Here is a 25,181-nt window from a genome sequence, read left to right on the forward strand (position 1 = left end):
GTGAATAAACCATCAGCGCTATTCACTGTCAGCCTAGAATACAAAATGAACCTGTGCTCCTAAAATATGAAAGCCGTATCTTTCAAGCAAGGGCAGGCTAGTTACGGTTGAGTCAAGACATAACTGCTTTATTTCCTAACCACTTCCCCAAACCCAGACTCTGCCCCTCCACACACACCCCCAACCCAGTTTTGCTACACAATTCCTTGGGCAGTACAGGATAACTCATTAAGAACAGAGGCCCTGGGATAGCCAGACTTAGTGCAGGAATCACTTTATAGTCTCTCTTAGATGTGAAATTATATGAAATTATTCCCCAAACTGTGAGCAGATACAGATGATTACAAGATTTAGGTTTTGAAAAGAAAAGAACAATTACAGCATCAAGATAGGAGTCTCATGTGTTGCAATCACCTGCTTATGTGTCTCCCTAGCCTTGGGAGAGAAAACTGGCCCCTTTTTCATTTATCTGATGGTAACTCTATGGGCAGCTACTAAACCCTCCTTTGAAAGTAAACCTCCATTGCCAGTGACCATGTGCTGAATGAGTGAGTGAAGAAATGAATACTGTGCATCCCAAATTAGGACGCAAGGAAGGAGGGCACATTCATACAACTCCTTGAACTCTGCACATACTTTGGCTTCTTGCAGTAATTTAATAATATTCCTGCTCATTCATATTCTTTCTTTCCACTTCCAGCCCCACCCCCACTCATTATGTAGTCTGACTGAATACCACTCAAAATATTTTCTCAATTAGAGGAGAAAACAGGAATTTGCCACTTGTCTGCCTCTATTCTGCTGCCTGTCAGCCTTCAGCAAATATTTCAATCCTGGGCCTTTGCCTGCTGCTAACCCCTGTCCTTTAACCTTTGACCCTGTCCTCTTCAAATCTTCTAGGCTTTACCTTCTCATCCTCCCAGCCCAGACACTCCACTCCAGGGCTGGTGTCACCAGCTACTATGTTTAACCACAAGCGGTACAGTGATGCCCCTAAAGCAATCAGAACAAGAGCCGTGCTGCTGAGATTTGCTTATCTGATCAAAAGATGCTCAGAAAAATTAAATTATCACACTGGATGAGAGACAACTTGTAAATGGACTCCCACTCTCACTTACCTATCTCTGGTCTTCAGAGCCTCTTCTCTGGTCTAGACCGGCTCCCCTCCCCCACCCTATATCCTAACTCCCTCAAATGGGCATGTCACTGAGATTAGAGGCTCAGGGGTTGGCTGTAAGATGCAGAAATAAAATGGCAATCATGTCCGCTAGAGCAGTAAGATGCAGAGCTCCTCTGACTTTTCCCAACATTCACATTCAGCCAAACCACAAGATAATTTGCTTCTAAACCCCTGTCCCAACTTCCTCTAACCACTGCAACTTCCCTGGCTCTAGCTAAACCCCCAGCCCTGTGACATCCAACATTAGAACCACTGGGACTCATCATTTCCCCATCCTTGCCTGTGTCCACCAACATGTGAGCTGTGCCACTTCCGGGTGTTTCTGTGAGTATTTGAGAAAGGCGTGGAATATTTCAGGACTTTTTCGTTGGCAATGACTAGTTTGCTCTCTGATAGCACTCCTTCCCATGTAATTAATTGTGCTGTCTCCTGGCTCGTTAAAAACGAGACCCTCAGGTCCCAGGCAGCATTATGCAGGGTAAATCATGTTTAAGTAACTGCATAACTAGTGGGTCAGTTTTATCTTTTGTCTTGGCTGCGACCATTATTTAGCTGGGTTCTCAAAATGCCCGGCAGTGAAGCTTTCATGTCAGGCCAGTATTGAAAGACAAATGTTTTCTCCCCTCCCCACCCCCACTGCCAGCCCCTCTTCTCTGAATGCTGCATGCACAGGGCAGCTGGGAAATAAAAGGCCCCTTTATCTGATTATCCTGGGCAAAGGCGTGGTGAGTTCAGGAAGGTTCAAGAGAGAAGTGCCAAACTGTAATAAGATGGGCCAAGCAAATAGTTGGGGCAGACTCCCATGCAGTGGCAATGACCGGCCACAGCAATTCAGTCTCCTGTCTCATTTTTAGCACTCAGCTTTGTGATGACTAAAAAGGGTGTTGTTTTTTCCCCCCGCCGACTGTCGCTGATTGCCATGTGATCTTGAACAAATCACGAGACATCACTGATCTGGGCTCTATGTCCTCATCTGTGAAGGGAAGACAGCTCTGATGATCTTCAAGGTCTCTTTCTGCTTTAACATTCTTTGTGTGTATCCATCAAGCAATAAAAAACAGTGTGACCCTCTCAAATAGCTATGGAGAATACCGCCCGGCAGTATAAAAAGAGGACTTCTGAAGAGATGAAAGCAGCAACTTTCTTTATAGGCAGAGTTTGTCTCATATAAAAGGAAGTGAGAGGAAGAGAAGGAGAAGGAAAAGGCAAGATTACCCACTTCACAAAGGAGAAATTAAGGGGTAGGGAAATTTTGTCCAATTAACCCAGTTATGCCTAGTGTTCCATTATTGGAACGCTAAGCTTGTGGGAGTTATTTATATCCAACTGCTCAAGGTCATCGCCAAGGTCTGACTTTTCACACCCAAAAATTTGCAAGCTCCAGCCTAAATGGGTTAAATTACCAGTGTCATACAATTAGTTATTGGTGCTGTTAAAAATAAAACTCAGAAGGACTCCCATTTTTGTCCTAGATTCTAATCCTATTACATTATCCTTCCCATAGGATATTGTGATGATGAAAAGAAACAGTATTTGTGCTGTTTAATTTTTGCAGGTTTGCATTTACCATTTTCTTTGGCCAATCTAGAATCCTAGAAGCCTACTAGAGAACCGTCCTGGCTACATGTCCTTCACAATCATCAGCCTTCTGCAAGCACTCAGATGGGAAGTCTTCAGTGACCATTAGAACCCAATAACCAGTCCCTCCACGCACGTACTCCCGAATTTTGTTCATCCCATCCACAGAGCATGTGATGCTCATCACTGGAGGACAGAAATCATGGTGGCCATTCAGTCTTTAGACAGCTGCAGCACCCGAATACTGCTGGTCTGCAGGAGGGTCTACAATAGGTCCCCATAAACACCGTAGAATTAATTGAGACAAAACAACAGTATCTTCGACATAGAAGGATCCATTGGTAGCAAATACTACTCTAACACATCTCCCTTAGCTTATAACGAGCTGCCCTAAATACATTCTGCCTCTTGCTCACACACACCACCCATTAAGCACAAGAATTGAGGCAAAATTGTGTGAGAAGGCAGGGCAGCAGGGGACTCATGGGAGAAGCAAGGGAAGGGGGCACAAAAAGGCGACCGGAGATGGTGACTAGGAATATCCCAAAATAATATAAACAGGTTCCCAGGATTCCTTCCTCTCCTCCTGAGCTTAGGGCCCAGTCAAAGCCAGCCCCCCAAACATCTATGTCAATGTCATACCAACGCTGGGCTCTTTTCAGTACACACATGCATGTCCACGCAGATGCCCTCTCACATACACATGTCCAGACACCCTCTAGTTGGCAAACAAGTGACAATATGCAAATTATCAGAAGCCACAAAGATTTGCTTCGCTGGGGAGCCTGAACAAACAAGGAACAATTTTGCAAGTGGCCACAGATGGCTTAGTTAGCTTCTCTGCTTACAATGGACACTAACAAGATTTGCCAGAACTAATTCATTCTTTCACACCATCGCCCTGTTCCCCCACCTTCTGAGGGTAAGGAAAATTCCCCCTCATGGCCATATGCATTTTTGTTCCTTTCCAACACAGAAAAAGTGCAACTCGTTCATCCACAGTGTGGATGGGTCATATTTAAAGTGGGTAACATCGATTTAAAAGGAGATATGGTGGAAGCAAACATGCTGACTTCTCCCCCCCAACCCACCTACACCATTTCCCTAAAACCCTTATTTGGAGAAAGGGGTAGAAAAGAAGAGATTTATGGAGTCCGGTGCCGAGCTGGAGAACTCAGTAGCAGAAAAGAAATGAGTGTCAAAGAATAGACAAAACAAAATGGACTAGAAACAGACAGTGAACCTATCAGATGAAATCCAAACCTTCCCACATGATGGGTTACAACTGGCCTCATATACAGGAAGTAAACTTTGGCTTTATGCAGCAAAGGGAGAAACACTTGATGCAGTCTTTCCTCTGTGCATTCCTATATGAGGCATAACTCCTGGAAACAAAACTCCAAAACAGAGACTGGATTCAGGACCTTTGTTCATACCCAGAGCTCTTCTTCATGCAAGGCCCTTTCCAGTCAGCTTTCAATAAGTGTCAGTAAGATGCTTATGAATTCTTAAGAAAAGAAATCAATTACTTCTTCAAAAAAACACATGAACTTCTCTAGGTCACAAGAATAGAGACCTTAGAGGTGGCTCCTTTCCACGTCCCAGAAGGCTCTCTCAGCCTCTTCTCTGTATGTGATGGCAGAACTCAAGGCTACTCATGCCCTTTGCTGGGTGCTACCATCAATTTCTAGCCAGTCTCTGGGCTCACTCCCCACCAATGCTGGCTGCAGTATGATGTCCTAAAGCATCTCTCTGCACATTCCTTCATTCTCTTCTCCCCAAGGGGTGGGGGGGGTTTGGAGGGCTCCATTGCTTTCTTAGTGCACGTAGGAAAAAGTCAAATCTGTCTGATCTGGCCTACTGAAGCTTCCACTCCAAATTTTCCAGGTCAACTCTGCAGTCCAGCAGGTCAAGGCTGCCCACCATGAGCACTTTGCCCTCTGCACAATGTTCAAGCACACTCCCTATCCCCCTTTCCCTCCCGCCTAAATCCTATGCTTTCTTCAAGGCCCATTCAAGCTTCTTCCTCCATCCCTCCCTGTACTCTCTCACATGTTCCAGCATGGGGTACGACATAAGCACCATGCGTGGGGCCTAACCTCTCTAACAAGGCAGACACTGGGAAGCTTCCCCAAAAGCCAGACAAGTCAGTCTAAACTGGAAGCGATGGCTCTGCATCCTGTCACCTGCTCAGGTGCCCAAGTGGTTCCTCTCTTTCTTCATTCCCAGGCATCATTCATACTAGGTGTAGCTGAATATGTCTACTTTTTTTCTCAAATATATATGTTTGATGCCTACAACAACAGCTATTGAGAAAACTATACTGTTGATTTGATAAAATTTGTTTACATATGTCTCCATAATCATGTACATGTGAATACCTAGTTATAGGAATAGGTATTTCTATGGTGATGCCCTGGTATATCAGAGTTGGAAAGGACTTCAGTGTCTTCTGCTTCATGGCCTTCATTTCAAGAGGTGACCCCTGAGAACAAGAGGCAGGTGAGGAAACACAGGTGGTTAGGGACAGAGACTAAAATTCTTGCTTCTTAAGCCAGGGCTCTATCAGATTGTATGCAATATCTATCATCCCAGGGGCTATACATGCTCACACATATGTGTATGAGCACACAACAGTGCACTCTCTCTAACATGCAAACCAATGCACACCACCCTCTTCAGCTGAGGTCCTCAGAGAATCATGAGGATAGAATGACACAAATGCCTGAGGATTCCCCAGATGCTCTCCAGATTTGACATCTTCTCATATGTTTGTCCTCCCATCCAGATCTTTGCCTCCACTGCCAGCAGGCTGTGTGCTTTGACCCCTGACCCCCACAGCTGGACTGTCTTCTGAGGATGACAAGCTCCAAGGACCAACAATTATCTCCCAGTGTTAAATAAGATGAGCAGAAGTGTCCACTGCTGCTCCTGCAATCAGGGCCCAGCCAGAGAGGAATCTGCTGCAAGTCTAAAACTGGGAGCAAAGGTCAGCTGTCATTTAGAAATGAAGCCAGAAGGAAAGGCAGGTATCCAGAAGTTCGGTACCTGCTCTTCCCTGGAGGTGGAGAGGGGCACAGCTGGCCAGCCTGGAGCAGCCCCTCTCTGCTTATAGGTTATCTGCAGCAGTTCTGATACCAGTGGGAAGCTGCCAGTACTTTGGGTGGAGGAGCAACAAGCATTTTTGAAAAGGTCCCAGAATCATAGACCAGGCTCCTCTGGGGTACTCTCCATTCCTTCTCGGCAAAGGTCATCTGCACTAATGGAGACTTTCAAAGGCAGTCCTTCCCTTCAGACCTTGAAATACTGGTGCCGCCCATATGCACGTACCATTCCCCTGCCCTCCACCCGTTGCACACATTCTCTCTCGGATGTAGTTTTTCCCTTCCTCCATGAAGTGGCCAGTTCTCGCGTGGCCTCCACTTCTGAAACTGATTTGCCTGAATACACTGGGCCTTTCAGGCATTTTGACCTTCCCCTAATTTATCAGATTTCTGCTTCTATTTCCTCTGCTACTTTTTTTGGATTCTATTCCGTCTTCCAAAATGTGTGACTCATGATTTTTCAAGTTTCTTGTCAAGCTTACTATTCTACCTTCCTCTTCCTATGCTGGGACTTTCAAGGACATCCCATAGATTAAATATATCAGTACCATAAAACTCCAGGTGTCTTCACATAAACACGAGAATGGAAGCCTTCAACTAATATCTCACCTTGTTCTGCTTGAAGGTGTTTCTTGACTTTCCTTCCAATTAGGCACAGACTGTCCCTATCACTCAGTCAAATTAATCGGTCAATTACAAGTTATTTTTTGAGAATCTCTGACATCCCCTGTCCTAGTTGAGATACTACGGAGGCGCTTTCTGCTTATAGAGTATCTGCAGCAGCTCTGATACCAGTGGGAGGCTTCCAATACCTTGGGTGAAGCAACAAACATTTGTGAAAAGGCCCCAGAGCCAGAACTACAGACAGCTTTCTGTCTGTAGCTTACGAGTCAAATAGACAACAGTACCCCACTTGCAACATCTGAGGGACAATACCCACTTACATCTCCATAGTACTGCCTGGCATGCAATAAAGAGTTACCAAAGAAAATATATTTGGTTGAATGAGTGAATAAATGAATGAACGACACAGTGATGCTAAGGAAGAGAGCAGTTTAAGTGGATAAGCAGCATCAGCATGGCCATCCTGGTTCCATTCAGCTTAGCTCTGTCTCTCTTTCTCTCTCTCTCTCTCTCTCTCTCTGCTACTAGGACATCTTTCCCAGAAACAGTAGAGCCCACTGCTCTGAAATCAAATTTTGTTTTTGACACTTCTCCCGCTCCTCCTGCTCTCACAGCTCTGGGATCTGCAGCTTTCGGTGACCCTGGGCTCTGAAGAGGGACCCTGGCTAACCCAAGGTGCAGCATGAATCGGCTGGCAGGGCTGAGCGTGAGGGCCATTCTTGACTCCCGGTCCAGGGTCTGCCCTGCACCTGCTGCTACCCAATCTGTGGCATCCGTCACTTTCAACCTCCCTCACCTAGTCCAGTGTTTCTAGATCCTATCTGCTATTTCTCCCTCATTGCTTCAGGCAAGATTTGTTTTCATATCTGGATTATATTCAAAAATGAAGAGGAGAGAGCATTTACTAAAAACCAGATCATTCCATATGGTAAAGTGCTGAGCAAAAAGTCTATTAGTTTCAGGAGTAAAGTTGAGTTCATTACTCAGTAAAGTTGCTACATTTCTTATAATCCACACTATTATGAACCTATGATATATTTTAAGAAGTTAAAATGCACACACAAGCACACACACACACACACAGACGCACATATGCATTTTAAGTCATCTAGAAAAATTCTACGTCCTTAGGAGGAAGAAACAGAGAAACCTTCAACCTCTCTGATCTTCTATCTCTGTCTTTTCTTTCTCTTATCTTTGTTTTATTTTATATTCTATTCTAAGGGAATCCTCAGGTCCTTCAATGCTCTGGGTCACAGGCTTAGTCCACCAGTGAGAGGAGGGAAGAAATGGTGTGTTTAAGAATAGCTTTTTGGATTTCATGTATTTTTACCAATTTAGTGCATTCATCATATGTTCATTCCCTGAGCCTTTCTCTCATCACCATAAAGGATCAAAATATACCCTTTTGTTGGTAAAGGGCCAATTCCTTGCAATGGCCCCAAAGTAGAGACGGGAGTATGTGCAGTGAGGGCAGACCCTGCAGAGCCAGAGGCCAGCAGAGCCCTGTGTCTGCAAAGTCAGAAGACAACCTGAGAGAACGTGCTTGAGCATCCTAAATCTGTTGAGACAAGTTTCATCAATTTTGTGGAACACGACAGAAAAAGAGGACAAAAGCATGAAGTTTGGGAGCAGATCTTATACAGCTTTCTCAAGATTCGACCCAACTCTCTCTCTCGTTTCCCTGGCATCTAGCTATTGTGGTCTCATTTTACAGAGAGATTAATGGAAGGACCGGAAAAACACCTCTTTGCCAGTTTTCCAGAAGGCAGAGTCAGAGGTGAGAAACTCTGGTTCCAGCCTTGGGTTCAGCTGCCTGAGCACCGCATGAGGAGCCACAGTGGCTGCCTCAGAGCTTGGAGGGTGTGGCACTGGTATCACAACCTCCTGGCTGCCCCTGAGACCCAGGGCAAGTTCCTGGAGCTCTCTATGCCACATTTGAGTCATCTGTAAAATGGGGATAATAACGTCACATTGCGGTTGTGGGGAAGATTCGGTAGCAATGTGTGTCAAGTGCTTGGCAAAGTTCTCAGCTCCTCTAAGTAGCAAAACGGCAGCTGTTGTTATGTCCAGGAAAGCAACTGCACAGCCAATTGGCTTTCTCTGTGATTCAGGGGTTCCACAAAAGAATGACTCACCTGGATAAGGGAGGTGGCTAATGCCATAATCCCAGGACTTTGGGAGGCCAAGGTGGGTGGATCACTTGAGGTCAGAAGTTCAAGACTAGCCTGGCCAAGATGGGGAAACACCTTCTCTGCTAAAAATACAAAAATGAGCCGGGCATGGTGGCAAATGCCTGTAATCCCAGCTATTTGGGAGGCTGAGGTGAGAGGATCGCTTGAACCTGGGAGGTGGAGGTTGCAGAGCGCCAAGATCACACCACTGCACTCCAGCCTGAAAACAGTGAGACTAAGTCTCAAACACAAACAAACAACAACAAAAAAAATGACTCATCTATGCTTCTGGTACACAGCTCCCATTTTTCAGAAATAAGAAAACATAAAGAGCCTGGACACCTTCAAGAAAACACCTGGACACCTTCAAGAACCTTCAAGAAAACCTCCAAGGACAGCAAGGCCTCACCTTTAGCAAGCAGTAGGATCTGGGTGTGACTTATGGGACAGGTTGGACACAGAAAGAAAAACTTCTGTCAGTGGTGGATTTAATATTTTCCCTGTTTTGTTTTTTTTTTGTTTTTCTCCCCCTGCCAAGGGATTAATGCATAGGTTCTTAAACAAGGGGATCCCCCACTTACAGCTGACAGCAGCAGCTGCAACCTCTGACTCTCCTGCAGAATGGCAGGGAATCGAATCAAAAAGAAAAGCAAGTGGACAACCTTTCCTCCGGGAGCATGAAACACAATACCAGCCTTTCGCCAAACCCGGCAGACACCAGCCCTGATTGGAGGTTGCCTCAGAACAAAGGGAAATTGGTATTTAAAAAAAAATCTTCTGAAAGCCAACTCAGCAGATGGTTTTTTCCTGGGCTCCAGGAGAAGGGGGGGAAGGTGGGGGTAGGGGAAGGATGCTGGGATAACACAACTGCCACTAGGATACAGATGACTGAGAAGTGACAAAGATGGGCAAAGAGGGCTGACCTCTCACCCCAGAATTTCACAAAGGGCAATTACACCATGTGGTGGGTATCTGGACGCGCCCACTTCCAACCTGCAGCTGCTGTCCATCACAGCCACGTCTGGGGGCTTTATTAAGAGCAGAGGAGGAGATCGGCCAGGGAATAAAAAGATATTAAAGGAAGTGATGGAAAAGTTTAATTAGCAACGATAGTTTGTTGGAAATCTACTATACAGTAGTTTTAAAGAAGAACACTTTCTATTTCCATTGCACTGTTAACACTTCAGAACTGTTTTATAGCCATTGGCTCAGATTATCTTCAGAATAATGTGGAAAGAAGAGTGACATTATTACTCCCTTATTAAATATGAGCAAACACAGATTGACTTGTCAAAGGCAGAACAGGGACTTGGACCCAGAACCCTTGACTGGAGAAACTGTTCCCCTCAGGCCTCAGGCTAGTCAGCGCTCATGGAATCTTATTTTGCAAGGGCCTCAGCTGAATCCCACATTCTCAGTCCAAACCAGGACACTTTGGAATACCCTGTAAATAACTTCTGGATTAAGTCACAGTGAGCCTATTATCCCACAGCCCTGTGCTGCTGCCAGCCCATCACTTCGTACCACGCCTCACTGCCGCTGTGACCTGCCCAGTGTTTTCTAGCAGGGATGTGGCTGTGAGCAGTCAAGAAAGGAGCTGTGGGTCTCCAGGATGAAGCTGCAGTGCTGGAGTTTACCCACAGCCAGGGCCAAGCAGCAGAAACAATCAGGTGAGTTTCAAGAGACTCAACTATTCTCTTCTTAAAGATGCCCCAACAGGGCAAGGCAGGGTGGAATGTTTCAAAGACAGCTTCCTACTGCTGGAAACCAGGAGACCTGAGGGTCTGAGTCCCAAACACCATCACTACCCCCAACCTCAGTAATTAGCTGTAAGCTCAGGCAAGCCATTTAAAACCCTCAGAGTCCTTTCCCCAGTCTATAAAACAGGGAGAAATAACAACAACTTCGCTTAGCTATAGGAAGAGCAAACCCAAAAGAAGGAACAGCTGAGGGCAGATGTGAGTACACTTTATCAAGGTGCTGGGCAGATGTGATAGTCCACACCATGCACTATCATCTGGATCACATATTTTGACAGATACTTATTAAATACAGTGCCCTGGGTTTTTCCCTAAATGTCCTGAGATTAGTACTTCTTAGCAACATCTTTCTATACCCCACACAGCACTTAGGCTGAAAACCCCATAAAACTCTGTAGGTACTTCTAGAATTAAGATGCTTCAGCTCTGTTACAGTATATCTGGATAGGAGAGTGCTCACGCGTGCATGCACACATACACACACACACACACACACACACACACCGAGAGACACAAGATTTCAGATGTTTCTAACTACCAATGCAAAATACACAGAGCTGACTACGCCGGAGCTGTTTTGATATTAATAGAACAGAAGAGCTAAGGCCAGGAGCGGTGGCTCACGCCTGTAATCCCAGCACTTCAGGAGGCCGAGGCAGGCATATCATCTGAGGTCAGGAGCTTGAGACCAGCCTAGCCAACGTGGCAAAACCCCATCTCTACTAAAAATACAAAATAAATTAGCCCGGTGTTGTGGCACACATCTGTAGTCCCAGCTACTCAGGAGGTTGAGGCAGAAGAATCGCTTGAACCTGGGAGGTGGAGGTAACAGTGAGCAGAGATCGTGCCACTGCACACCAGCCTGGGTGACAGAGCAAGACTCCTTCTCAAAAAAAAAAAAAAGAAGAGCTAAGAAGAACTTGTTTAACATCTAGGCTGGAAAAATAAAAATAAGTGAATATTATATTAAAAGATACAACTGTCCTCAGGGAGCTTACACCATAATTGAGAATAATAGACTTTACCTTCAACAACACACACTTAACAGCCCTTTCATTTAGATAAAGGAGGTCATTATATAAATGAGAAACCAGGTTCGGAGAAGGCAGATAGCCATCTAGAGATGTATCTCTACAGAATACATAGAAAAGGAATTCTGACTGAGTTAGGCAACTACATTTAAAAGTGCCTTGTTTCTGTGCCTTCTAGTAGTCCTTAGACCCAAACCAGACCATCTGTATAACATTCGATTCACATCTCTGCCCAGAACTGTGCACAAAGAGATGATAATAATGCAAACACCTGAATTTTAGCCTAGAGAATCCACTGACTATAGGATGTGATAATTTGTACAGCAAAAATAGCATAAGACAATATTAGTTTGGCAGGTTTCCTTGACCTTGAGTTCAATGTATATGAACAATGACATAGCTTCTAGAAAGCTGGTACAGCTTGGGGTCATGTTAATAGAGATACTGTGTCTAGAACACAGGATGTTACAATCCCCTGACATAATGCAGGGCCAGACCACCTCCCAGTATTGTACTCTATTCTGTGAGCTCTCCCACTTATACCTTTTAGAAGAGACACTGAAAAACTAGTATTCCCAGCACAGGAACCAGGGTGGTTTGGCACCAGGAAACCATGGAATACAAGGAACACTTTCAGGAACTGGAAATATCTAGGCTATAAAAGGGATGTCTAGTGCAATATAAGAAAGAGCTTTCTAAAACAAGGGCTGCAGCAAAAGGTGGCACGTCCCCTCCCTGAAGGCCTTTGAGCAGCAGTCAAATAACTATGCCTTAGGGGGCTGGAAAGGGGTATTTTGTTCCATTAAGGGGATGCTGAGGCCGGGAGCGGTGGCTCACGCCTGTAATCCCAGCACTTTGGGAGGCTGGGGTGGGAGGATCACGAGGTCAGAAGATCAAGACCATCCGGCTGACATGGTGAAACCCTGTCTCTACTAAAAATACAAAAAATTAGCTGGGCGCGATGGCAGACGCCTGTAGTCCCAGCTGCTTGGGAGGCTGAGGCAGGAGAATGGCCTGAACCCGGGAGGCGGAGCTTGCAGTGAGCAGAGATCACACCACTGCACTCCAGCCTGGGCGACAGAGCAAGACTCCGTATCAAAAAAAAAAAAAAGAGGGATGCTGAAAGACAAATGCTCAGAGGCTCTTCTAATTTCTAGCAATATCCACAATTTTGGAAGCGTGACTCAGTTGTGGACATACGCCTTTCTTTTGACACAGAGCTTCTGTTGTCAGCCTTCTCCTACCTAATGACCAGATGCCTGATTCTCACCTGTGTCCTCAATGAATTCAACTTCTCATTCGAGGACCCTTTCTGGATCTCCCAATCTTGGCTTCCTTCATGATCCAATAGCACGCAAGCCCCATCAGAAACACTGCCCTGCCATTTATCTAAATGGTAGGAATCAAGCAGGAAGACTGGGTTAGTTCAGGAACCTGATGACACAGGAAGAATCACACACCCAAATAAGTTAGTTTCTACATAATGCTGCCCCCAAAGGATAAGAATGGAGAAATCGTAGAGAGTCCCATTGTACACTACAAAACCCATGATCCACCATGAGGAGCTACTGCTTTAAGTTGGTTCTGCAGGGGTACTGTGTGTTGTAAAAAATGCTGAAATTCCTGAGCTGAGTTCTCATGAACAACACCAAACAAATGAACTAACTGGCCTGGCGTAAAAGGCTGTCCACACTCTGGGCAAATTTATGTTTGCAAATGATTGCTTCTGATTGGCAAGACATGGTGGGTGGCCCACATGGAGGGACAGAGCTGTTCTCTATCTCCTTATAAGAATTTCCTACCCACCCCCAACCTCCTATCCCCCACTGTGAAACTGGCTAGAAACTTGTGGGAGGCTAAGACGACCATCTGGTGGGGGAGGGGGGGAACCACAATAAACAAGGTCTAGAAAACACACCAAAGCAACCTGCATTTGATACTAATGATGATTATCAAATGGCTTCACAGGCCAGATACTGAGGTGGGAACTGCTCAGACTTCTCAGAGTAAATAAAGGTCTTCATTGTTTCCCGTGTGAGGTCACAGGCTGGTGGGGAGGTGAGGGAAGTTGGCCCAGGGAAGAAGGGGCAGGCAGGGAGAAAAATACAACAACCTGGGAATTCAGAGAGAAATGCAGACTCAAGATATACAGGGAGGCCCTTGCCTTCATAGGGCAAGATCCACTGGGGGACTATGGAAAATGGTGAAGTGCCCTAGAGGTTGTGTAGTCAGGCCAGGCTGGTGGCCTGTAATCCCAGCACTTCGGGAGGCCAAAGCGGGATGATGGCTTGAGACCAGTTCAGGACCAGCCTGGGCAACATAGTGAGACCTATCTCTACCAAAAAAAAAAAAAAATTTAAAGATAAATCAGCTAGGTGTGGTGGTGCACACCTGCAGTCCTAGCTACTCAGTAGGCTGAGCTGAGAGGATCACTTGAGCCCAGGAGTTTGAGGCTGCAGTGAGCTATGATTGCACAACTGCATTCCAGCTTGGGCAACAGAGCAATACCCTGTTTTAAAAAAAGAAAAAAAAAAGCAACAAAGAAAGAAAGAAAGAAAGGAAGGGAGGGAGGGAAGGAGGGAGGGAGGGAGGAAGAGAGGAGGGAAGGAAGGAAGGAAGGAAGGAAGGAAGGAAGGAAGGAAGGAAGGAAGGAAGGAGAGAGAGGAAGAAAAGAAGGAAGGGAGGAAGGAAGGGAGGAAGGGAGGGAGGGAGGAAGGGAGAGCGGAAGGAAAAGAAGGAAGGAAGGAAGGAAGGAAGCAAATGAGCTGTGGGTCTCCCAGATGAAGCTGCAGTGCTGGAGTTTACCCATAGCCAGGGCCAAGCAGCACAAACAATCAGGAGGGAGGGAGGGAAGCAGGAGGAGTGGGGGAGGGAGGGAGGAATGGGGGAGGGGGAGAGGGAGGGGAGGGGGAGAGGAAGGGGGAAGGGGGAGGGGGGAGGGGGAGGGAGGGGGCAGGGAGTGGGGGAGGGCGGGAAAGAAAAGAAAAGAGAAAAAAGTTGCATAGTTCAAACCTCTTGCAATGTAGGGCTCTGGGTGTTCCTGTTCAATGCACTCAGGTGGCGGCCTCAGCTTGCACTCCCCCAGCGGCGGGGGCTCACTGATCCACCAGTTAATATATAATTCAGCCTCAGGCAGACTCCATACGACGTGGCGTGGCTAAAAATCAGTGAAGGTGTTTGCATGCTGTGTCTGTCTGTACGCCTCTTGAGGACCTGGGTCTACTTAACTCCTGCCCTCCTCTCTGGCAACCTCTTCCTCTGGCCACTGATGGCTCCACAGGGGAGTGACCAGAGCCTTAATGCCAACCTTCCAAGTCAAGTCACTCTGAGGACCGTGCCGTCGAAACACTTTCCCCAAAGCAGTTTGGCTGTGTGCAAAGTATAACACAAATTTTTAGTTTATTGTGGATATTAGAAACTTTCTGGCTGGGTGCGGTCGTTCATGCCTGTAATCCCAGTACTTTGGGAGGCTGAGGTGGGCAGATCACGAGGTCAGGAGTTCGAGACCAGCCTGGCCAACACAGTGAAACCTCGTCTCTACTAAAAACACAAAAGTTAGCCGCGTGTGGTGGCATGGGCCTGTAGTCCCAGCTACTTGGGAGGCTGAGGCAGGAGAATTGCTTGAACCTGGGAGGCGGAGGTTGTAGTGAGCCGAAAATCTGCCATTGAACTCCAGCCTGGGTGACAGAGTGGGACTCCATCTCAAAAAAAAAAAAAAAAAAAAAAAACTCCTAAAATGCATGGCTTCAAGGCCTTGTGCTGTTTATTTTCTGTATTTAATGTTGTCAGGAACCTGAACCAAGGCCTCAGTCCAGACTCTGAGACTGCACCCTGTGTTCTCCACCTTGACTATCCTTAGTGGTTCCCAGTAACTTCCTGAACAAAGCCACTTATGTCTAATAAACAAGCAAAGCAGGTGAGGGATATCCTGGGATGTGCTGCATTTGGTTTGAAGGTGGGATGTTTTTAACTTAAACTTGTAGGAATCAGAAGAGTCAAAGATGTGGTAGGAAAAGGCAAAAAACGGATTGTTTCTCTTGCCTTTTATTAAAAAGAAAAAAAGGAAATATAACTGTGGGTCAACTAGCAATGTAGCAATGGGAGGACTTTTTGAGGATGTAAAATTGCAACGATGAGGAAGAGGGGCCGACCTTGCAAATGCTGGAAGAGTAGCAGCCGCCAGCTGAACCCCACTTGGTGGTTCCTTTGACACTGCTTTGAAACTTTCATTTTGAGTCATCCTTTGTGCTCAGCAGTAATCCCGGTTTGGCAGATAAATGACCACAGAGATAAAAGACCTTTGAACTATCTCTAAATAAATCCGTATAGCAATTCCTACCACCAACACCAAAAAAAAAAAAAATCATCAGTGATATGCTCAACTAATAGAAGTTTCTCCAGGCATCAGACATCAGGCACTGGTGCTGCCCCCCAACTAACATAATTCAACACAGCCCAGGCCTCCCAAGTGCCCAGCACCACTGCAGATCACTGTGTGCCCACTCCGTGCCTCAACTAAGGAAGCTCCTGTGGATGGTCAGCAGCGAGAGATGCCAAACAGCAATGAGAGCAGGACATACTGAGCAAAGGGTTGTCCTAAGTGCCCAACAGACAATTTCAACCTCACCACAGTGACATCAAAAGGAGGGGCTGCTGTTACCCCTGATTTTCCAACTGTCAGGAAACGTTTCAAGAGCTTAAATCTTGCCTAAGATTATGCAGGCTGTCTCTGTCCAGAGGCAGAGAGACCATGTTCCTGGAATCAGGGTATCTGAGTTCTAATGCACTCCCAGAGTGGAGGCTCTTTCTAACGGACCCTGTACTCCTCATCTAGAATTTCACATACAGAGCACACCAGTCATGCTTCAGAGAATAAATGACTTTCTGTCTGAACAGAACACAGTTTTTGCTGGTTACTCTGCCAGATGCATTTTCAATGGCATAGAATCCACCAAAAAACCTTCCTTGGGGGGGTCCAAAGAGAAAAAAACAAACAAGAGAACACCAAACCAGGAGGAAACAGCCAAGCTACATGTTTTAAACCCCCAGAGAATCCCAAACACAGGAAGAAAAAAAGAGAAAAATAGAATACAGGGTTGAGGGATAACCAAATATTCCCAGAATATACTTACGGAACACAAGTTTGGTAAATCACCACATTTTAAGCTCAACTGTGACCCTTTCTCCCATGATTTTAGATCTTTTGACATTTCGGGCTAAAAGGAAACAATTTGATGATGGAACAGTGGGTCCAAACAGAGGTCAAAAATCTGTTTATAGTAATGAGCGTTCTTAAAGAGAAACGCTAGCCCTGCTGATGAAACAGAATGGCCCTTAAAGTTTCTAGATTATAAAACAGAAACAAGACCTCAAAGGGAAAATGCTGCTTTGTTTTTCTTCATCTTTTTCTTTTCTTTTTTTTTTTTTTTAACATGTAGAAGCTGAGAAGCAGGGAGGCAAAGTATGCTGGCCGAATGTGATTATGAGTCACAGAGGCAGAGCCGGTGCCCAGGTCTCCCCATCTCCAAGGCCAAGGTTCTTTCCCTCACACTTTCAGCTGACATGTCGAATGCTCCCTGCTGCCCTGCAGAAAAGGTCGTTCCCCACCTTCCCTGCTGCTTTAGCTATAACATAATCAGAGAGAAATCTATCAGGAAACAAAATTTCCAGGCATTCTAATGAATACATAGAAATGTGGTACTTAAAATGTTTTTAAATCTCAGGAGATAAAAACCAAAATGAAACAAGAGGGGAAATTCAACCTCTTGTGTAGAAATGCTATGGAGACCTCATCTCCAAGTCAGGATGAGGGTGTTGTGGAGGAAGAAGCTCATACTCCCAAGAGTTTGAAACACCACATTCCCACCCCCAGAAGAAGAGAGGCCAAGTCTTCTGTAAAGCAGTACACTTGGGAGTGACCAGAGAAAGTGCTGACAAAAGAGGATGGCAAGGGAGGGACACTTGAACCACCAGGAGGGTAGAAGGCTCTCTGAGCCACCCACTAGGGTGGAGGAGGAGAAAACCATGGGTGCAACAGCCAGAGGTCAGGCAACCTGCACCCTTGGCAAAGCAAGCCACCCCTCACCCTCTGCCAAACACCTCCTCTCATAGACCCCTCCTCACCCACCTGTAAACAAAATTGCTACAACCATTAAAGGTCAAGAGAGAAATGTGCTTCTCAGGACATGCCAGGAAAAGGGAAGAACCCTAGACCAATCTCTCCTTGCTGACAACTGTGTTACAAAAAGGCTCCCCTTTCATGTCTCCCATTTTAAGCTTCTCTGCACAGAGTCACTGTCACCAAGTTCCCCAGCACCCATGCAACCATTCCTTCTCCCTGATTCAAAGCCCTGTGAGCACTCCTGCTACTTACAGAATTAAATCCAAACTCATTTATCTGACATTCATTGTTCTCTGCAATCTGATGCCAACCTCTCTTCCCATCAACAACACCTAAGAAACCTTTTTCCTATCCATACTTTGTGTGTTTGCTCTTTGTGTAAGGAGGAAATAAGTGCATGATTTATGTGGCTTCTCAAAAGCAGATTGTGAATGCTCAGGACAGAATACAAGAGTCTTTCCCTACGCATATGATGATGGTCTAGACCAAGACAAATCCTGAATGTGTTTCTAGGACCATGGCAGGCACGTGATGGGTATAAGGTTGAAGTCCTTGCAACAGGAGGAAATAAGATCTCCCAATGGAACTGGAGAGGAGGAAAAATTAAATCCAAAGAAATGAAATAGAAGTTGTATTTTTGTCAAAAGCAAATACAATTTGTAAGTACAATGAATAAAAAAAAATAGGGCTTTAACTAGTGAGCTTTGAATGCTCTCTCAAAACCATGGAAAACTTAGAATTAGGGAAAATGTGCCAGATTATGCTTGTGCCACCCCAGCTACATGAGAAAGTAGGGAAAAAACACTCTAGCGATCCTCACCTTTCAGAAATCCTTTACTTTTATAAGGTGTGGCAACTAAGGGACTGGAATATACATTTGCTTGGAGTCTAATAGAATTGGCTTCATAGGAAAACCTTGCCCTTTCCAGCTCCTCCTCCTTTGAAGCAATCTGAGCCTCAAGTTCCTGTAAATAAATAAGATCTGCCTGGCAGGATTGTTATGAGGACTAACAGATAAGGTGAGTAATGTAAAACAGCTAGCAGAGGGTCTGCCATGTAGCTCAACAAATCAGAGTTATTATGATGATGTGTGCTCTGTAAATTATCCATTTTCTTCTAAAATCTTCCTCTGAGTTATATTATGTAGAAATCATCACCTGTATTTGGCAGGTGAGGAAACGAGGGCTTCAGCAAATTCATACTGCAGATCCAGATTCACAAAGCTGCTCGGTGTCAGACTATCACACCACATCTCCTACCCTGAGTCACTGTATGGCATCCATTTGGAACTCCCATGCCCTTATCTTGCTGTTGAATCTAGACAGGTGTCCCTGACTCCCAAAGTCCTCACGAAAGAGAAGAGCTGCTAAGCCCTGCCCAGCTTGGAAACTCTTCAAAACCCTGTCACTACTGGAATTCTTTTTTTTTTTTTTTTTTGAGATTGAGTCTCGTTCTGTCACCCAAAAAGGCTGGAAGGCAGTGGCACCATCTCGGCTCACTGCAACCTCCACCTCTTGAGTTCAAGCTATTCTCCTGCCTCAGCCTCCCAAGATGCTGGGATTATAGGCATGCACCACCATGCCTGGCTAATTTTTGTATTTTTAGTAGAGATGGGGTTTCACCACGTTGGGCAGGCTGATCTCGAACTCCTGATCTCAAGTGATCCACCCACCTCAGCCTCCCAAAGTGCTGAGATTACAGGCACGAGCCACCGTGCCCAGCACTACTGGAACATTCTTCCAGAGACTCATCATGTTCTCTGTTGTTTTAATCTAATCACCTAGAAGGGAACCTGAGGAAGTGTAAGTTATTAAGCCACTTACCTGAGTAAGTTTAAGTTGCAACCATGTTGTTCCCATGATAAAGAAGAAGTTGCATGTGTGGGGTCCATCTGCAAAATTAGACCTGTCCAAAGGAGAGTTCGGAGGCCCCAAAGTAGGTTCTGAGCTCTCCCCTCAGCCTCTACTTCCTACCAAATGCTGCTTTCACACCTCATGTAAAGCATGTAAATCCATCATAGGCCCTCTCCCAAATAGCATCTCAATTCCTATCCTAGTTTTATATGAAAGAGAAAAGAGACTTCTATCCTGGTTAGAAGAGTCCGTGCATCCTTGAGCCAGGGAGGTAGTACTTTCATGGGCCCCTCCTCACAACTTACCACTTAAGTGGCGATGTTCCCTGACCATCTATAATGCTTCTCCAGTTTGGAAAGTTAGCCCTAGGTTTAAAATTTGGAACAAGGCTGTTGACGATGCTAGACATATATGCTAGACATATATGCCTTCATCCCAAAGCAGTGGACCATGTATAACTACACTTAACGTCACAGAGAACTAGCCTATGATATGTAAGTCATGCTACCCTTATCACACACAGCTTTCTTTTCAAACACCAATGAAAAAGAAAATCATTTGGGATCCCATATAAGCTATCTTTGCCTGGGGCTGTCAAGCAATGACTTCAGCAAAATTAACTGGTTCACTTAAACAACAACAACAAAAAGCAGCACATAATATAACACCTAATTCCCCCCAGCCTCTAAACTTGGAGGCTGAATTATTAAAGCGAAACAAAATAAAACAAAACCTTTCTTATCCTGAAACTCTATGTCCTTACCCTAAGTTAAGGATCAATGCACATTTTTTGTAAGGATCAGAGAGTAAGTAGTTGAATCTTTGAAGGTCATAGTACCTCTGTCACAACAACTCAACTCTGCCACTATAAGAAAAAGCAGTCAGAAACAAAACATAAACAAATGAACTTGGCTGTGTTCCAATAAAACTTTATTTATAAACACTGAAATTTAAATTTCATATGCCTCATATATTACAAAAAATTATTATTCTTTTGATGTTCTTCCAAACTTTTAAATGTGTAAAACACATTATTTGCTCGGGGGCAATACAAAAACAGGCAGGAGGCTAGATTTGGCCCACAGGCTACAGTTTGCCAACCCCAGCTCAAAGTCAGCACATATATTCAGATGACTCCCTAGTAGGAATCGCTACCAGCTCAAAGATCAGCTTAACAGGGCTTCCTTTCTAGCTCCTATTGTAGGACCTGCTTCCCAGAGGCCACTCCATGTCCACTTCTTCAAAGAGTGGTACAACTTATAAAAATAGATCCAGAAAGTGATTTCAGGATTAGATGCTGGTGTGTTGCTTACAAAATCTCATCGTCATCCATTCTGAGCCAAATTACTGATCACGTATTTCTCATTCATACAAATAAGTAAATTCTGCAAGTTTATGCCACTAAACTTTTCCATACACATAGCAAGCAAAGTTTCTACATCTCACCCTCAGGTTTAGCCTTTGCTTACTCTCTGGTTGCAAAACAGCAGGAATTAAGGGTAATAAAGTTAACATTCTCATCCTATAGAGATCAGAGGATGTTCCTGTCATCTATCAAGAGACTCAGTGATGATAGCTTTATTAATTCATTTCTGGAAAGTAACAGTGCTAGGCATAAATAAATGTAAGAAGGGTGGAGAAGTACCATATGAAGCAAGCTTCTAACAATTAAAAAGTTTTGAAGGGTATTCCCATCACAGTGTCATCATAAAGAGCACTGTGCATTGAATTTCAGCCCTTCTTCTTCCTCTCTGTCCCCTCCAACTGCTGAGGCATAAAAATGCTTACTTGGCAAATCACATATCCAAATAAGCAATTTTATTTCTTTCCCACAAAGTCCACAAAGAGCATCCAGCTTTTTGGGTGAAAATGACCAGCCTGAGAACTTCAGATATGAGCAACAAGGTCCACTGCACATTTCAGCTTTGAAATCATTCCGATGGTACAGATTCCAAAGCATTATTCTGGTGTGTTCCAATGGGGAGAAAGCTATATTTGGGAACAATCAGTGGCTTTAGGAAAAGTGGTACCTAATCAGGACAATGTATTCTCTTTTTAGGGCAGCGAATTTGGGTTTGAACTCCCAAAACTGTGGGTTGCTGCTTAAATCCTGGCAGTGAAGGTGATGGAGGCAAAGGGTAACCATTTCTCAAGACAACCCACCCACACAAAAATACAACAACACACAAAGAACTGGCCAACTCAATGGCCAGAAACAAAGATATTCATTTTCATATCTTAAGAGACCCAACTGCAACACAAAGCCTCACTTTCAGAGCCTGATTTGAACTGTTGCATTTTCTTGCGCGAATCTCAGAAGTTTCTGTATGTGTGGAGATTAAACCTTTGGTTTCACGACAGAGTACCCAGAAATCACTGCAAAGTTGTAATGGGGGAGGAGAGAGCACGACCTCTATGTTCTGGCAAAACAAACCAATTTCTAAAAGTTCCTTTGTCTTCCAAAATGTTAAACTAAGGTGATCAATTGTCCCAGTTTGCTAGGAACTGGGGCAATTTCTGGATGCAGAATTTTCAGTCTTGAAACCAGGACAGATTTTTTGGGCAAACTGTGAGGAGTCAGTCACCCTAGAAAGTCTCTTCTAGCCCATTCTTTGGATTTTAAATGCAACAAAATCAGCCACAACACCAGGTATAAGGATGGACACAAGCCCTGTGCTAAAGAAATAATATGATTCCTAGTGGTTTTATTGAAAATAACTACCCCAAAGCTAAAAAAAAAAAAAAAGAAAATGAAAAAGAAAAAAAAAATCTAATGGTAACAAATGCTATGGATTATCTTTGGGCTATAAAGAAGTTCATTCATTTGTGCCATTTTTAGCTGATCCACATATCTAGAGCCCAAATAAATGATCAAATGTCAGGGAGAGAGTGACAAAGATTATGATTAACACCTACAACCTAGAACCCCAAAACTCTGTCAACAAAAGGGCTTCTTCCAGAGCCATCCCCAAGTCCCAAAGATTCTCGAAGACAAAAACTATACTAAGGCAGTCCTCTGCTATCACAGCTGAGTGCCACACACAGGAAAGGAGGTCACTGTAAGTCACTGTAACCCCCTAAGATATAAAATAAATTCAATGAAATACGAACTCATTCATTCCCAACCAATTGATACCACCAACCACCTGTCTAGCTACTTTGCACATCCATGTTTGACTTTTAGGAGGAAAATAACAACCAAGCAAGTTGAGTCAATGCCCAATCTTAAAAGTCCATGATGTGTTGAACAGAGATTCAGGCCAATCACTTGCCCCCTTTTTTGTTTTTCTACAGTTCCAGTTCTAACGCTCATCACTGGCTTTCACAATGATGATTTTTCAGTTCTGTGAGACTCTCAGTTACTACAAAGACTGGGCTTCTTTAGTCAGGTGAGTGATTCATCTTAGGAAGATTTACAGTAGTAATGACTGAAAACAAAAGGAGATTTTAACAATTCTTGACTGTTCTGATTAACTCAAATTTTTTAATATCTCACTCCTAACTATGAAAACTAATGCAAACAAAGAAAAAAATACTAAAAAGTTTGTTATGGCTCAGCTGACCCAGACACTTGGCTGTTATACAATAAACAGTAACTCTCCAAAATTACAATTCTATAGCTGTTTTTTGTCAGATATGCAGAAGATATGATAATGAACTAGACATTATACCAAGATTATAGCAGAGGTGTTTCTTCTTGAGTCCCTAAACAGTCCATCAAGGAGATTGGTAATTAACGAGTAGACAAGTACAGATGACCCTTGAACAACACAGGCTTGAACTTCAAGGGTCCACTTATATGAAGATTTTCTTCTGCCTCTGCTACCCCTGAGATAGCAAGACCAACCCTTCCTCTTCTTCCTCATCCTCAGCCTACCTACCACGAAGACGATGAGGATGAAGACCTTTATGATGGTGCACTTCCACTTAATAAATAGCAAATATATTTTTTCTTCTTTTTGATTTTCTTAAGATCATTTTCTTTTCTCTAGCTTACTTTTGGAAAGAATACAGTATATAATATATATAATACATAAAGTAAGTGTTAATCAACTGATAATACTACCAGTAAGGCTTCCGGTCAACAGTAAGCTATTAGTAGTTAAGTTTTGGGGGAAGTCAAAAGTTACACACAGATTTAACTGTGCGGGGGTCTGAGTCCCCAACCCCATGTTGTTCTAGAGTCAAGTATAATATATAAATAGACCCTAAGAAGTTGAGGATAAAATGGCAAAAACAGAGAAATAAACAAAAACAACTATAAGACAGGGCTTCCTACCTTCTTTTTGGAGTGGCTTCTTTCTTCCTCCTTCGTGGCTTTGCTATTTTTTCCAGCACGGGACACCTTCTGGTCCCCAGACTGCTTGATGGTGATCTTGATCTCAGGTGGACATATATAGTTCTCCAAATTCTTTGGGGGTTTCTTAGCCCGCTTTGTGGTCTGAATCTTTAGCTTCAGACTTCCCTCTGTGAAGTTTGCCTCCTTGATAGAAAATTCCTGCTCTTCCAAACCATCTCCTGCCACCCATTTCTCACTGTCCGCGTTGGAGTTGGAATCCACATCCCGCCCTGAGCCTAGTTCATCCTCCTCCTCTGGCTCCATGCGTTCTCCGCCCACCGGGATCCCCTTCCCAGGTCCTGGAGTGGAGAGCAAAGGTTCTCCTGCACAGCCAGGAGCAGCTTGGGGCTTGGCTGAGGAGACCGGCAGGAAGTCTGACTCACCCCCTCTTTGCCGGGAGCTGCTTAAGGTTTCCCTGGACTCCATGACAATCTCTACAGTCTTCAGGAGTTCTCAGGAGGGGGAAGGGGAAAAGGGAAAAGGGAAAGGTGAGAAGAGAGGACACCCAAAATTCCAAGAACAAAGTGGTCCAGTTGCTAGGGTCAGATTCCCAGGGATGGAGACACGATGAGGTGTTCAGAAGAGATCAGATCTGCAACTGAGAAGCAAAGAGACAGTTAGGCACGGCAGAAAGGAAAATGACCAAATGACCCCCAAGGTTACTCAATCTAAGTTCTAGAGGCCCCCTTCCACTTATCTATGGCATCAGGAAAAAAAAATGATGGAAAAACAGCTAACCAGAATAAGCACATCCCCAAATTGGATTTTACTAGAGCAGAGGGAAAAACACATTCACACACGCCTTCATAATGGATTGCTATTAATTTTATGGCTGTAGGCCCAAGAATAAAGATAAGAGGTGCGAGTCCTCCAGCCCGGTAGCAAGCTAGAGGTTTCTTTATACTGAAGCTTCAGCTGGCTGAGTCACTGTTAAAACCAATCATGACGAAAGGGAAGTCTGAAGCGTTGAGGCTCAGGTCTGCTGGAACTGTATTTGGTTGGCTTTTTGCACCACTTCTGTCTCACATGTGAAGAACAGTTTGCAAAGCTGAGCACAACCCCCAGGCTGCCTGGGCCAAGCTCTCCACCCACTTGGAGGAGGGGCATTCAGCCTATCTCTTAACCGTTTTACCTTTATCATTTTTCACTATGCATTATTTCAATTATGCAAAGACCTCTCTATTTCTTCAAGCAAATGCAAAGCTTAGGTGTAAGGCTCACAAAAAGAAAATAAAAAGAGTGCAGTGGCAAATCACTTATTAACACTGTGATTAATGGAAAACAACCTCAACGAATGTTTCTACTGACACAAAAGAGAGATAATCATTATTAATTATTTAGATTAAAAATAGCCTTTCTAGACAGTTGTAATTCCCTTTCTGGTCTCTTAAATGAAGTAGTATTGTGTCTCCATAGC

The 25,181-nt window shown here is 44.4% G+C and overlaps 1 protein-coding gene across 3 annotated transcripts in view; it reads right to left on the minus strand.

The window, feature by feature from the left end:
- The window catches only part of SETBP1 (SET binding protein 1), a 390,764-nt gene that overhangs the window by 344,334 nt on the left and 21,249 nt on the right, over positions 1–25,181 (minus strand). For all 3 annotated transcript variants that reach the window (XM_055233550.2, XM_055233568.2, XM_055233558.2), the window contains exon 2: positions 23,705–24,362. In XM_055233550.2, coding sequence (XP_055089525.1) covers positions 23,705–24,190 — 486 coding nt within the window. In that variant the 5' untranslated portion in view covers positions 24,191–24,362. The remainder of the gene's footprint in view (positions 1–23,704; positions 24,363–25,181) is intronic.

This window comes from Symphalangus syndactylus, chromosome 1, assembly GCF_028878055.3.
Source record: "Symphalangus syndactylus isolate Jambi chromosome 1, NHGRI_mSymSyn1-v2.1_pri, whole genome shotgun sequence".
In the NCBI taxonomy this organism is placed as follows: domain Eukaryota; kingdom Metazoa; phylum Chordata; class Mammalia; order Primates; family Hylobatidae; genus Symphalangus; species Symphalangus syndactylus.